Source organism: Acanthopagrus latus, chromosome 23, assembly GCF_904848185.1.
Source record: "Acanthopagrus latus isolate v.2019 chromosome 23, fAcaLat1.1, whole genome shotgun sequence".
NCBI lineage: Eukaryota > Metazoa > Chordata > Actinopteri > Spariformes > Sparidae > Acanthopagrus > Acanthopagrus latus.
In genome coordinates, this window is record NC_051061.1 from 4,248,118 (window position 1) to 4,262,976 (window position 14,859).

General features: G+C 43.1%; 1 protein-coding gene across 20 annotated transcripts in view; it reads right to left on the minus strand.

Moving 5' to 3' along the window:
- Positions 1 to 781: 781 nt before the first annotated feature.
- nfixb (nuclear factor I/Xb) overlaps positions 782 to 14,859 on the minus strand; it is a 160,723-nt gene continuing 146,645 nt past the window's right edge. For 16 of the 20 annotated variants that reach the window (XM_037088108.1, XM_037088107.1, XM_037088104.1 and 13 more), the window contains 3 exons: positions 13,380 to 13,527; positions 10,828 to 10,919; positions 782 to 7,472 (listed from right to left, as the gene is read on the minus strand). In XM_037088108.1, the coding sequence (XP_036944003.1) occupies positions 7,458 to 7,472; positions 10,828 to 10,919; positions 13,380 to 13,527 (255 nt within the window). In that variant the 3' untranslated portion in view covers positions 782 to 7,457. The remainder of the gene's footprint in view (positions 7,473 to 10,827; positions 10,920 to 13,379; positions 13,528 to 14,859) is intronic. The other 4 variants (XM_037088122.1, XM_037088115.1, XM_037088120.1 and 1 more) reach the window with 1 other exon arrangement.

A 14,859-nucleotide genomic window follows, 5' to 3' on the forward strand; every position in this document is an offset into this window, starting at 1 on the left:
TCTGTATTTAGCTGAGTGAAGGATCAGGCTAGTCAGACTGGAACGACCCTGCTCTGCGCCTCTGGCTTGTCCATTCACACCCTGGGGCGGCTCACCAATAATGCGGCCCTGATACTACCTCCAGAGGCGGATCAGCCCCGCAGTGAAACTTTCACACAGAGGATGACTCTGCCCTCTCACTGAAGTTACATAGTGCAGAAACAAGTGATGGGGGGGCAGAGTGGCCGCTGACCCCCTACAATTATCAAAGTGATTTTATGACTGATTTTATTGAAATGATTTTATTTTGATTTGATTTCAATGATTGTAAGATAAAAAAAAAAAAAGTTACACAATGTTTCTACAATGACTTCATAATAATACAGTGGAAAACTGACTCGTTTGACGCTGACAGCTGCAAAAGACTGAGGGAGATTGACGGGACGTTTCCAAGTGTACTGCAACAAGACAGTGCAGACATACTGAGAGCAACTTCACTAAACCTAACTGTACGTAAAGTAGATAAAAGGTGCTACAACTCTCTAGCTACAACAGTTACAAGTATTAACAGCTTAATAATGTAAAATACAGTGATTTATCAGTCACAGCGCCCATTTTATGCATTTTAAATGCAGGACGTTTACGTGTACTTGAGTATTTTTCCTTTGTGTGATTGGTGATTTGAGTACTTTCCTCAGTAAAGGATCTGAGTGCCTGTAACACTGCGGCCCCTGGACAATGGGCATGTTTGTGAGAGAGACACCACTGAAATGACACAATAATGACAGACAGATAGGCGGGGTACAGTCAAGAACATCCTTTTATTCAATCAAGTAAAGGGGTTGCTCTTTTCAAACTGTTTTTTATTATTATTATGGAAAAGAAACTGTAATTAACACATGCATTTCACCATGGGCTCTGGGGGTGTGCGTCTGAGGATATGGGACGCTGCTCTGAGGGAGGAAGAGGAGGAGGAGGAGGAGGAGGAGCACTCGCAGCGGGAGGTGATGTGGCGGGCCAGAGGCGAGGGGTTAGGCCGGCCAGGGGGGCTCAGTCTACAAATCACTAACCACGGCCCAGCATCCTACGAAACGTGTTAAAAACAAACAAAAGGAAAGTAATGGGCGGACGGTTCGGCCACAGGGTCCGACTGGGCTCTTCGAATGGTGCAGGAGCAGAAACTGGTGACTCACAACCACCCACACACACGCGCGCACACACACACACACACACACACACACACACACACATACACACACAAACACTGCTCCCTGCATCCTGTTCGTCTCTGATATGGCTTTTCAACTGTGGCGCTTTCACTTGTCAAGGCTTGATTGATAATACTGCTGCTGGCTTCATTTGTTTGATGAAGAAAAAAAAAATTGCATATATATTGTAAATATTGTATTTTTATATTTTTTTTTTGCAGGACAAAAATCTGTAATCACTTGATTTTGCTGGTGGAATTTTTCAAAGGTGCTTTTCTTACAAGTCACCAAAGTCTTTTTTTCAATTATTATTTTGGAACCATATCACTTTGGTCAACGTGTCTATCGAACACTGCGGTTTCCAAATGGTGGCGAGTCAATACGACATTGCGGAGCAGTGTGGAACATCTCTTATGATTGTGCTAAATCTGAGCCTTTCAGTCACCGTGCTGTGGAACCAGTCCGCTTATAAGGTGCTTCGAGTCATTTTCAGTTTTTTATTTTTTTCCATTTTTATAATTTTTTTTTTGTTTTAAATAGCTGGTCTCATTCAACCACTGAAAAAAAAAAGGTGCATAATTGAAGGTCTCAGCGCAGCAGCATCCTCCTGCTGCCTCAGACGTGTAGTAACAATGACAAAAAAAAAAAAAAAAGAGAGAATTAAAAAAAGCAAATCCAAATTCAATTATAAAAAAAATAAATAGATAGAAACAAGGATTACAAACAAACCTGCCTACAACTAGCAGTCCTACTGGTCATATCCCTCTCGCCCGGGACAACAAAAAAGTTCCCGCGAGGTGCTCCTCCACCTCCGCCCGGGGGGGGGGGGGGTGATTTGACTCCTCGCTTCTCCCCGTGACCCGGCCCCTGTCCTCAGCACAGCCCAGAGCCCCGTGGTGTAACTTGTTCACTTACATTAGCTGTTGAATGGAGAAGCTGAAGAAGATGGGTATGGTAATACAATGTGAAGCGTACAGACAAGAATAACATGTGAGCTAACTGCATTCTGCTCAGACAAAAAAAATCTTTGCGTATTCTTTTTTTTTTTTTTTCGTTTTTGTTTTGTTTTTCTTTTTGAAACCCCGCCGTTCAGAGAAAAGGGTGAAAGGAGAGAGGGGTGGGAGGGGAGGGGGAGGAGGAGGGGGGAGGAGAAGGAGGAGGAAGGAGAGGGTTACACGGCTACAGACTACTCCAGTGTCCAAAGATAGACAGAAGACAAGATACAGAGGAAGAGAAGCAAGACAGAAAATATCCTTTTTTTTTTGGCTTTTTTTTTTATGCTTTTCTTAATTATTCAACAATAAAAAGAGGAACTAAATCACACCAATTTCCTTTAGTACTATGTATACTGCTTTAAAAAGCTCGAAGAAGAGGAAGAGAAAGATATAGAAGTACGAAGGAGGGGACGTTTTTTTTTCTTTTGAGATGGGCACTCAGGATTACAAGATGGAATCTGTGAACAAAAGGCACTTTTTAGGGACAACCTTTAAGATGCTCTGAGTCTATAACACTACATCACCAAACAAATATTTATAATCATTTACAGTGGGAGATTGGGGGGTCGGGAGGGGGATGGGGAAGGGGGTGGGGTTCACTTGAATTGACGACAGCGGACCAGCTGAGCAGGCAGAGGTCACTACTTCCCTCTCGCTGAACCAACTCGACATTCACACCCCGAATCAGAATCACCACTCGCGGTCGTATTTTTTTGCTTTCTTTAAAAAGGGAATCCGTACTTGTGCATCTCCCAGAATCGGGGAAGATCTTGTCTTTGTCCCACATTAGGATCACTTGTGTTGGATACAGTCTGGAAAAAAAAAAGCCTTTTCGGAGATGTTTATTTATTTTTTTTTTTGAATTCCTACGACTGTTCCTCTGCTATGGCGGAAAGGTTGGGGGGGAAAAATGCCTTTTGTCACGACAACCTTTTCATACAATGAACCCCTCCCCCCTCGGTAAATACAAAAAAAAAAAAGAGAAATAGAATAATGCATGTTTTCCTAAAATTTGCTTTTATGATAACACTTAATTTTGTTTATTATTATTTATGTATAATAGAGATTGAATGTACTTTATTCTTTTACGAAAGCACCAGTTTTCATAGTGATATATATTTTATGAGTTGCAAAATTGTTCCTTCAGCCCTCCCACATTCTGAAAACAAATGGTTAGAAACGAAGATTTTTCTTCTTTAAAAAAAGCGATAAAAGGAAAAAAAAATAAAACACAAAAGGAAATTAAAAACAATTTCCCCAAACTTACTTACAAAGACTGGGATTTTTTTTTTTTTTTTTTATAATCGCCGCCCTCGTATTTAGAGTCCCAGAGCATGTGGACTTGAAAAAACAACCCCAAAAAAAAAAAAAAAAAAACTTAAGAGGGTTTTCCCTCTTTTCTCGTGACACCCTCAAACAATCGCTAACAAACAAACACAATTCCTCTACCAAGGCATTGCACATGGCTCAATCAACATACATCATTTAGTTTCAAGAACAATACTTCCCATCAAAAACAAGAAAGAAAACAACAAAACCTAATCTGTTCTTTTGTTTGTTTTTGTTTTTTTTTTAACCCTCAACTACATCATCATCACTGTCTATGTGTCTATTGTTGTTTGCCGTGGATTTTGTCGGTTCCGTCGGTTTAACGCGAGAGTGGGTTTACAGACTGGTACTTTAGCTCTAATCAGCGGTTTTTGAGATGCATCCTATGACTGTGCGATGTACGCCATGCTTCAAAAAATAACTAGACTGCCACAGAGCTTATCTTGCAAATAAAAAAATGTATATATCTATAAATATATATGTGTATTATATATAAAGATGCTTGCGATTATCTAGTGAGCTGTCACCGTTTTTTTTTTTTTTCCCCTCTCCTGACATAAATTTTTCACCATTCACTATAGCTTATATGTGAGAAAAAGAACCTGAATTCATGTTTGACAAATTGCATAATGGGAATACAGAGGCACTTCCATAGATTAGAAAAGAAATCACCTTAGCCATCGTCTTAACGTCTTACTCAGCAGAGCTAGTTTCTCTCTACGAAGCTGATGAGATGGTCGCCAGTCGGTTGGCCAACTATGTTGTGTTTCCCTGCAGTGAAGAACGTGGCCAGGCAGTCCAGTTATTTTGTGAGGTTGGATGGGTGGTGTGAATTTTTAAACAGGAAATAACTGAATCGGAATCAGAACATGTGTGGGCTAAAGATAGAAAATGATTAAAAGCATAAAAGGCCTCCTCAGATTGTCTATTTTTTAAGACTTCCCTTTGAATTCAGTCGGGCACAGGGGGGACGTGTGTGCATAATAGTGAGTGGTCTTCATAAGCCTGTGTGTTTAAGAAGTGGCAATCTGTGCTCTACGAGTGTGTTTCCGTCCCAGTGACACATCCACTGATGTGAAACATTGAGTGGCGGTCAATACTGTAAGATCTTACCGGAAAAAGAGACTCTCAAGGTTGGCTGGCGTGATTGTTTTAGTGCATTTTTGATCGTTAAGGGCTCATCGATTCGCAATAGCAAGAGGGGAGTGCTGGTGTGTGTGTGTACGTTTGTGTGTGTTGGGGGAGATAGCCATAGAAACCTTTACCGTGTCGTGTGCACCAAGACAAACCTGGGCACATGGGTGATCCTCCTACTGCCGGCCTTAGAGGCCCTCGTTCCCTCTCCGAAACAAGCCAGATATGTCACATATTCATTTTGCTCCACAGTGTGGCTCGCTCTGCTCTTGGAGCAGCGGCCCGTCTGGGAGTGTAAACAACAGGGTAAACTTTAGGGAGACAGAAAGAAGAGCTACTCTCTCTTTTACTCTGGGTCCCATCTTCAGCAACCTTCCCTCCTCGTGTATCACCGCCAGCTACCAGCTGCACCCGGGTCAAATCAGACATGCGCTTAGCTTTTTTGTTGACCTGAATGGTTCAGCAGGTAAGTTCCCCAAGAAAATTGGCTTCCTGTGATTGTCAAAACCCTGCATTGTGTGGTCTTAAAGCACAGTGTGTGGCGAGCAAACCATGTCCGGGTTTGATATATTGGGAAATATGCTCATTTGCTTTCTAGCAGACAGTTAGGAAAAAACTAACAATACCACTCTCATGTCTGTTCGGTAAACAGGAAGCTGCAGCTAGCAGACGATTAGCTTAGCTTAGCAGAAAGAGAGAAAACGGAATAAGACTCTGTGATGTCATCCATATGTTTAATGCCTGGCTGATCCAAAAACAGGTGAAGAGAAGGAGCACGGGTGGAGCTGAGCCAGGCCAAATGAAGCCTTGTTGCTGACAGCTAGCTTGACAGCTAACAAGGAGCAGTCACTATGCTATTAATTTGGAATAACTTTAGGGCCTAAATACAATATAAATGAGCAATGTTATGTAAAAATCCAGTCCCCACATAGTTTTCATGAAAGGGGATAAGTTCAATTAAGGCAAAAGTGTTTTATTGGTTATTTCTGCTGTCTTATGGGAATTTGTATCCAGCCTCAAGTGGCCATTCTAGTTGCCAGGTATTGTAGTTTTTAGAACTTAGCTTGAATTTCTCAGCTCCAGAGGTTGCCTTTGGGGAAACAGCTAGGGAACAGCCATTAAGCTAACAAGCTAAACAATGGTTTGCAACTTGTGTCACTTTGAGACAGACTAAGCTAGCTGTTTCCTCCCCGTTTCCCGCCTTTATGCCAAGCTAAGCTAACCGGCTGCTCGTGGTAGCTTAATACTTAACGAGCATCTAACGCTCTGTTAGGGAGTGAACAAGCGTATTCCGCAAATTGTCAAACTCTTCCTTTTTTTTCGTTTTGGCATGTACTGTTTGATCCAGGTCAGCGAACCACCCTGTCTACGCCGCTTTGCCTTCGCGCTTCCTACCGTGTTTTTTCTCCATAAGGTGCTGTCATTCAAATACAAAACAATTATAAAATAGTACAAATCCAAAAGGAATAAATTCAGATAAGCGAACACACAAGAGATAACAAAATCATTCATCTACATTACAAGAGGGCAAAGGGGGAACCAATAGCTGCTGTCTACAGTCGTGAAAACTGTCAGTAATGATGCACTCACACCGGGATTATCAGTGTGTGTGTGTGTGTGTGTGTGTGTGTGTGTGTGTGTGTGTGAGGCTTGGACATCTAATCGAATAGGTTCACTGGGCTTACTGTGTGCATGTAAAATGAAAATACAGTAACACAACACCACCACCTATGAATACTACAATCTAAAAGGTCTGACTGGGCGACTGTGTGTGTGTGTGCCAGAGAGTATGGGTGTGTGATTATGTGTGTGTGTGTGTCCTTTTTCTCCGTTGTACATACATGCTGTGGTAATGGCACAGATTGTGTGTGTGTGTGTTTTGCAGGGAGATGTGAGAAATGAGCGGGAGGCCGATGATTTGTCGAAACTGAACGATGGGGGTCAAGGACACGTGAAGGCTTCTTGTACCTTGGTTTGTTTTCCTCTTTAAAACTCTTTAATAGGCAAGTCTGGTTTACCTCCCATGCCTTGCAGGTAAATAGTGCACATCGTTACGATTAGTGTTAATTGATTCAGCTTCTAGTGCAACCCTCAATCAAGATATGTTTTGGCATGGTCTCTCTCTAGTTAGTAGTAGGGTACAGAGGGACTCAATGGTCATTCAGAGAGAGAGAAACATTGGTCAATTTGAGCGTGTTTTGGGTGATGGCAGACACCACAGGAGCATGGACTGCAGCTTTCATTGGAAATCAAATAGTGTCTTTGCTTTGATCACGCTGTGGATTCGTTGTGGGTGAAGCTTCGTAGCTCAAATGTTAAATCTGTGTTTGTGGCAACCTGATTTTGTTGGACAAGTTGATTTTCTTTAGCCATTCATTACACAATGCGTCCTCACGAAGTAGCAGAAGTCGACCGCCTTTTTCATCCTTAAATTCCTCTTGTGTTGCTGTCGTTGTTGTGCTGGTTCTGTAGGTTTTCAGGAGAGATGCCTGCTCGCTGCCGTTTTGTCCCCTTAACCCCTTCTTTATCCTGGCATCCACTCGTCCATCCATTCATCTTCCCATCTATCCATCTTTGCTTGAAACGGGTCCTCCCTCTGACTGGGTAAATGAGTCCAGAGTTCCTCTAAAAGCGTAATGCTGCTGTAATTTCCTGCGTTGCTCGGTTATATTTTGGATCAGGTGAGACGTACTGTCAGGGCCGGTCGGTGGGTTGGTAGGAGGACAGTTACTATCCTGCGGGTTGTTTCTCTGTTTTTCTATTTCCGATTGTAAAGAAAGAATTCTAGTTGCTGGTTTGCGCACAGATCTTGTCAGAGGAACCAAGACTGCAAAAGACAAAAGGAGAAGAAGGGGTGGGGAGTGAGATCACGTTAGTGTCAAAACTAGTCAAATGTGTGTACATGTGCACAAACAAGAAGTGGACAAAATAACAAAAGAAAACTTGTGTAAGGCTTAGGGGCACCACACACACTGTTGAATGTTAAATGAATCTTTTTTTTAATTGAAAAATGAAAACATTTCTTGGAGCAGGAAACCCCAACCACTTGCCAAAAGTGGGTGAAACGCTGCATCTTAATATAGCTGAAAAGACTGCAATTTGGCGACTCTGGTGACTGGCAGTTTTAGCACTTCCGAGGCTCCACTGGACGTGAAACTCCTGATTTAAATCATCGGTACCAAAGACCTTCTGTGTAGGTGTACATGCAGTCTCCACTCTGTTAGGTACATCTGTAAAATCTAGTGCAATACAATACAACAGGTTTGCCAATTACCACTAAACACAAACCACAGCAAACACAAATTGGAAGTTGAATATGACGGATTACCAATCTTGTTAGACTTTATCCACTAAGGACCATGAGCATCACTGCAATCCAGCAGTGTGAGATATTTCACACCGAACAACAAATGTCAGTTTCATGGTGCTGCCAGTGAAAAGTGAGCAGGATCCACCCCCTAGGGAACATGAACATCTGTACAAAACTGAAAGGCAATGTACTAAATAGCAGCTACGATATTTCAGTCTGGACCAAAGTGGTGGACTGTCTGACTGTTCTTGGTAGTGGCCTATAAGCAAAGTTCTGGCACTAGAATTGGTCTAGCAAAGGACAAAAATGGTATTGGAACATCTTTGACCCAAACAGTTGTACTGTTGGCTGTCTTGGTCATTTGTCCCTCAAAATCACTATGTATGCTGTGTTGACTTTTCGGCCACTAGAGGTTCCTACAACTCTTCAATAGAGTTAGTGACAGAACAGTCAACTGGGCCACCAGCCCAGCTATTACCATCAATTCTGTCCATTTCTGGAGTCAAGTACGGTATGTCTTGAATTTGGCCGAGCAGTGAATGGCTACTAATGGCCAAGCAGCAGCAGGGGGAGAGCAGTCTGGCGCTCCCTGTCACTTACACCATCTTCACGTTGGGTTTCTCCCACTCAGCGTGAGCAGGGAGCAGAAATGGGTCACCGTCGCTGTTGTTGGCTGCCCTGCTTGGCCTGCAGGATCTGGCACCGTCGCAGCCAGTGCGCCAACATTCTACAAGTCAAGCCTTGGAAACTACTCGGAGCCTCCAGGGAAGCAGCCTTTTGTTTTGTTTGACTCTAACAGGTCGCATGAATACCCCCCTTCTGCCTCCTGCACTTCTCAGCTACCCTACTCCCCTGGGCACTGTCCCAGCAGGCCTTGGGCATTGTGACTTCTCCCGTCTTAGTTACTCTCGCTCTCTCTCTCCTTATGTGTATGCTCTTACAAACACACACACACACACACACAATCCATCTATCTCCCGTGAACACTCCCACTAAATCCTTGGCAGCAGACAGTGACCACCCTCTTTTCTTTCCTGTCCTCCCTCCTCCACCCTCGCCCCCTCCCTCAAGCAACCCCTTCTCAAATTCAAGATCAACTGGCTATGACATCATGTCTGGTTGCTGGGGGTAACGAGACGGCCGGGACGTGACTTCTATAAGGTTCGCTCAGTTCCCTCCATCTCCCCACTTTTCCTGCCCCGTTGGTATCTTGTTTCCCTTCTCCTCTGGTTGCAGTGTCTCCTGTCTGCCACTAGAGGGCACACAGAGTCCACTGTTGTCAATGCGAGAGGTTCTTTGAGAGCCCGTCGTGCAGTCAGCACATGCACACTTCTGACATGCTCTTTGTCTCGCAATCAATCATTTTTTTAGTGGATCGTTAATCTTCTTGTTTCATTTTCCGAGGGGCCGATGCAAACAGCTAATGCTGTGCGTTTTGGTTCAGCCTTGGAAAGTAAAACCATACTTTAGACATTATGTCCCACTCGGCAGTAAACATCAATGAGCTGTTTAAGAAAAGTATATGGAGACACGCTACATGGCAATAAGTATGCAGATACTCCTTGACATATACTTTTATTACTTTTGGTGTAGGGCTGTTATGGTTTGGTTGAGGCCTTCTTGCTCCTTAAATGCCGCAGCATTCAATGATATTTCAGTCAATAAAAACTGTTCGGGGAGAACCTTGTCCTGTTTCAACATAAAAAAAAAAAATGTTTTTCCCAGTTTGGTGCGGCTTGGACAGAACTCTGACCTCAACCCCATGCAGCACCTTTGAGATGAACTGGAACGCTGACAGGCCGTCTCTGAATCTGTGACCGACCTCTTTATAATGCTCTTGAGGCTGAATGGGAGCAAATCCCTGCAGCCAGGTTCAGAAATCTGGTGGAAAGACCAGAGAACCTGAGGCTGTTGTGGCAGTGAGCTGCACGCGGCCATGACTTTGAATTTGGAACATGATGTTCAGAAATCCATTATGGATGTGATGCAGTTACTTTTGGCCACATAATGTAAAATAAAAAGAGAATCATTCAGAGTGAAGTTAGATAATGCAGAGGAAAGGTACAATCACAACACATAAGTCTGCAAAACTGACAAAGCAGTGGAACTTAAAAAGATAAAGATTTGAGTGAAGAGAGAGGGGATGGGAAATAAATCGTTGAGCATATTGAGCAGCGAGGCAGAGAGGATCAGGAATGGGAAAAGTAAGAGAACAGAGGGCAGAGAAACAAGGGAGGGGATCAGCCGAGCAGCTTCAGATGGTTTCCATGTGTTGAGGAGCAGAGCTGAGCTGGCTCCAGGTGGGTGTGGTTGGACACTAATGAGAAAAGTACTGTGGTAATGGAGGAGGCATACGAATGAGGCGCGGAGTGGCGAAGGGAAGGAATGAAGAAGGTGAAAGAGGAAGAAAGCACAAGGTGGAGAAAACAAAAAAGAGAGAGGGAAAGAGAGTGGAGCGGGACAGAGCTAAAAAGAGAGGGAAAGTGAAGGAGAGAAGTGGGGTTCAGTGAGAAGACAGAGAGGAGAACGAGCAAGATGAGGGGAAGTGAAAAAGGCAGCGAGGGAGAAGGCCTGCTGCCTGAAGGGTTGGCTCCATACGTGCCAAATAAACAGTTGAGCACATATGGTAAACCACACACGTACTGTAAAATACAGATATACAAATGCGCACTGCTGGTGTGCTGTGGGATGGTGTGAGAGGAAACCCAGCAGCAGGTTTCAGGGAGTGAGGGAATAAGAAATACTTTGGCGTACATCCACACAGTTAATAAGTTTCCAGAGTCTGACCGGTAATCACAGTCGAAACAGATGAGTTTTCCGCCTCACTTAAACGCACAGAGATGGACTGCCAGTGTATGTCCCAGAGTCCTACCTGCGTCTGCTGCGGGATGTTCAGAAAGTTGTTGTCCCGTGATCCGATGCCGACAAACCTGTTGGGAGCTGTGGCGCCTGGCGTGGAGTATGCTAAAGAAACAGAAGAAGAACAAAAAAGGCCATTAGTGCATACACAGAAACAGCTGGTCCGTCAACAGGTTCAAGCAATAATTACATTCTGGGATATATGCATATTCACTTTCTTACTAAATGTTAGATGAGAAGATTGATACCACTCTGTACTGTAAAAATAAAGCTACTGCTTGCAGCCTGTTTGCTTAGCACAAAGATATAATACATATATCATGTTAATAAATGAGTTATACAGATTCTTCTAGGTGGATTTTCTAACATTTGACTAGCGGTTCCCCCTGTTTCCAGTCTTTATGGTATGCTAAGCTAAGCTAAGTGGCTGCTGGAAGTAGCTTCAAACTCAATAATTGTAACCCAGACAGTGAATAAGTGTCTTTCAAAAAATGTCTAGCTATTCCTTTGCTTATAGTAGCATACAGTATATTTGCTGGGTTTTGAATATAAAAATAGAGAAAGGAGGGAAAGTGCTAGCTGTCTAACAAAATCCCCCCATCATCCAGTTATATCTTGTTTGTTTATTTCCTTCAAAGTAAGACTAAAAATGACGTGGGGGTTCAAGAAAGTGGTGCATGTGGCCAAGAAATTGGCCAACACATTTCAGATTTTGTACAATTTAAACCAGTAAGACAAAACATATGAACTAGTGAGTTCTACAGGTGCTGGCAGATGAATTTTTCTACCTTGACAGCACCAGACTAGCTGTGTCCCCCCAGTTTCCAGCCTTTATGCTAGGCTAAGCTAAGTGGCTGCGAGCTGTAGCTCCATATTCAAGAGATTTGGCCTAAAACTCTTCTCTTAAAAGCAAAACATTTAAACTGGTAGGCTGTCCGGAGCTAACATATTCTACCTACCAGCAACTCTAAAGCAACTGCTTAATCCCTACAAAAAAGACTGTTACTGCTAGTGGTGCGTTAGTTTAGTTTAGCACAAAGATGTACAAGGTGATAAAAAGCGATGATGCGAGATGGATTTTGTTAACGTCACCCTCGCCAGGTTAGAAACCACCCCTTTCCACTCTTTATGCTAAACTAAGCTGAGCTAAGCTAAGCGCCTCCTGTCAGTAGCCTTATACTCAAAAGGAGTAACCCAGAAAGCGAATAAGTATATTTCCAAAAATGTCAAGGTACCCCTTTGTTTGTACAAGCATACAGTAAATCATTATCCTTCACTTGTGTTGAATATATAATAAAAAAATGTATAATAAGATAAATTCACTAAGAACCACAGAAAAGTGATGCTGTATTTCATTGAGGTCACGAAAACTCCACAGAGATGCCTGCCAAAATCTGGTATGCAAACTTAGTTCTCCCTGAGTGATTAAGTTCCGTTGATAAACTCAGTTGGAAGTGATTGGGCACACCAGGATCTTGTCGTTGAGGATCAGTCAGGGACAGCTAAAACCCACTGGCATCAAAGTCTTTGACAAATTTAGGGCAGTTTGAGGCACCCTACGGACTCCAGCATTTGAATCCTACTGAGGGATTCAAGATGCAGTGTATGGACTTGTGCATGTGTGCATGTGTGTTGAGGAAAGGGAGGAAGGACAAGGAGGAGAGAGACAGAGAGAAAAGAGAATTTGGAGATTTATGTGTATGGACATATACAGTATACATCCATGTGTTTTCTGGGAATCGGAATAACATACATAAGACATAAAAGACTTTGAGACGCTGACTGGGGGGTAAAACGCAAACACTAATTTGAAGGACAGCTAAAAACAAAAACAAAAATTAAAGTGCTCCATCCAGTGCCCCTCCTATCACAGGTGAGGAAGACAAATGCATCGTGAGAAAAACCCCACGGTTGGACTGACATCTCCCTTCACCCTTAAAAACACACCCTGTTCAGCTAAACAATCACCAGACCAAAAAAATAATGAACCCAAGAAGCTGAAATCAGCTCAACTGAAAATGAATAAAAAAATGTCCACTAATGTCCCAATTTCTACTGGAATGTTTGGAGTCCACATTAATTAACTGCCCTAAATTTGTGCTCGTCGCAAATAAGAATCAATTAACGATCAAAAACCTCAATTTTTAAAAAAAAACAAGTTTTGCTAATGAGTCCAGCAGGGGAAGAAAGGAGGATCTAGAAGGAGTAGAACTGGGTTGGTGATGCAGCTTCCACACCAGACAACGCAGAATGGGCTCTAAGAGTGTTGGGGGGCCTAACACAGAACCCTGATGAGCACCACAGAAGTCCATTTAAGAAAGACATTTCTCACCAGATCACTGGTGGCCTTGATCTACTCTACTGAGCTCCACAGTATGCTTGCTTCCATAGCCTTCCAAGGGTTAAGGGAGGTGAGATGTTGGATACACAGGAACAATGATGGCACGAAGTTGGAAGAACAATGGCAGGGGTCTTTTCACTGGAGAGGGTTGGGGTTTTCAGATTTTTTTTTGTTGTTGTTGTTGTTGGTTTGGTTTTGAGAACGGTCTCTGCGGGGTCACTTACACGGAGATGCGGGCGAGGAGAGTCCGCCATCAGGGGGCGTGCTGTTGGGTTTAGAGTCGGGCATAGGGAGGGGCACTGGGCGGGCCACTGGGGGAGGTGGAGGCAGCAAGAAGGAGCCTGGCATTTTGCTCTGGCCGCTCCCGTTTGGCTGCAGACAACACAAATAGGGTCAGGAGGGCGACATGCGACAATCCGCAGACACGGGATGAACAGAGGACGCAGCTCGGGAGGCCAGGTCCAAAAAAATATCCATGACGGAGAGGAGGGGGGAGGCGATGGTGGAAGGAGGGAGAGGAGGTGGTGGGAAACAACAACCAAGGAATGATATATGTGGACGGCATCTTTTTATGGAGGTGTGAGAAATAATAATCACCACAGGGTTTGATAGGAGTGGGAGCCGGAGCTTGAGGTGAGAGGTTCCACAGGGGTGGTCCGTGGTGGGTGGAGGAGTTGTGGAGGAGGGGAGTGAGCAAATTATTGACTGGGTTCGTCCAGAAGATGGCAAGAAATCAAAAACCATGGGAGAATACTCGTCTACACAAGCACAACACCACCAACGATACCAGCACCAAACAACCAAACTCCAACTAAAATCGTAACAGCTAGAGATGAAGACAGAAACACGATGACACAACACAGGACGAGTATGCTTGACTGAAGTGTGCCGTGACTGATTCACCCTCGTGCTGATGGTTGTAATTTCTGAGGGGTTGGGTGGAGCAAAAAACAAAATAAAAAGGGGGAGGAGAAGGAACGTCGGGGTCTGAAACAGCAAACGGCAAAATGACATTGACAAGACAATACAAAGATTTGTTGACTAACTGAGTAAACAGATGTCTAGTGTGTTCACTTGTGTTGCTGTGGTGAGCATTTCTGTGTATTCCTCTTGTGTTGTACGTAGAAATACAACACCATGAAATAAGCACAGTCCACTGACCGCAATGATATTTTCATGTCATTGTAAAATATTACATTTTGGAGCAACGTTAACAAAGTGCTCTATACAGCTGCTTTTATACAATTGACATGAATACGGAAGCAAAAACAGGCCACAATACTTTGAGTTTCATAAGGAACTGACTACCTAATTCTGAAATGTAAGTATACACCTCACTGAAATAGTTTGAAACGTATGTCCGTCTGTCTTTATGTGGTTTGAATTCCCATCTTTAAAAATTACAAAAGTTATTTTCATGTCATAAAATATCAAAATTCAGTTCTAAATTGTTTGCAGTATCCAATGTAAAAAACAAAACAAAAAACCTTTACTCAATTTTCAAAATGTATTTTGAGTCACATTCAGTTATGAATATTCAAGCCATCTAAAAAAATAAAATAAAAATACAATAAAATTCAGGTAGCTTTAAATTTGAATGGTTATATTCACACACCATTTTACATCATGGCTATTGAGGATCAATCAGGCCAAAAACTTGATATAAACCTCAGACGAGTGATTGGAAAACTAAAAACAAGCCAG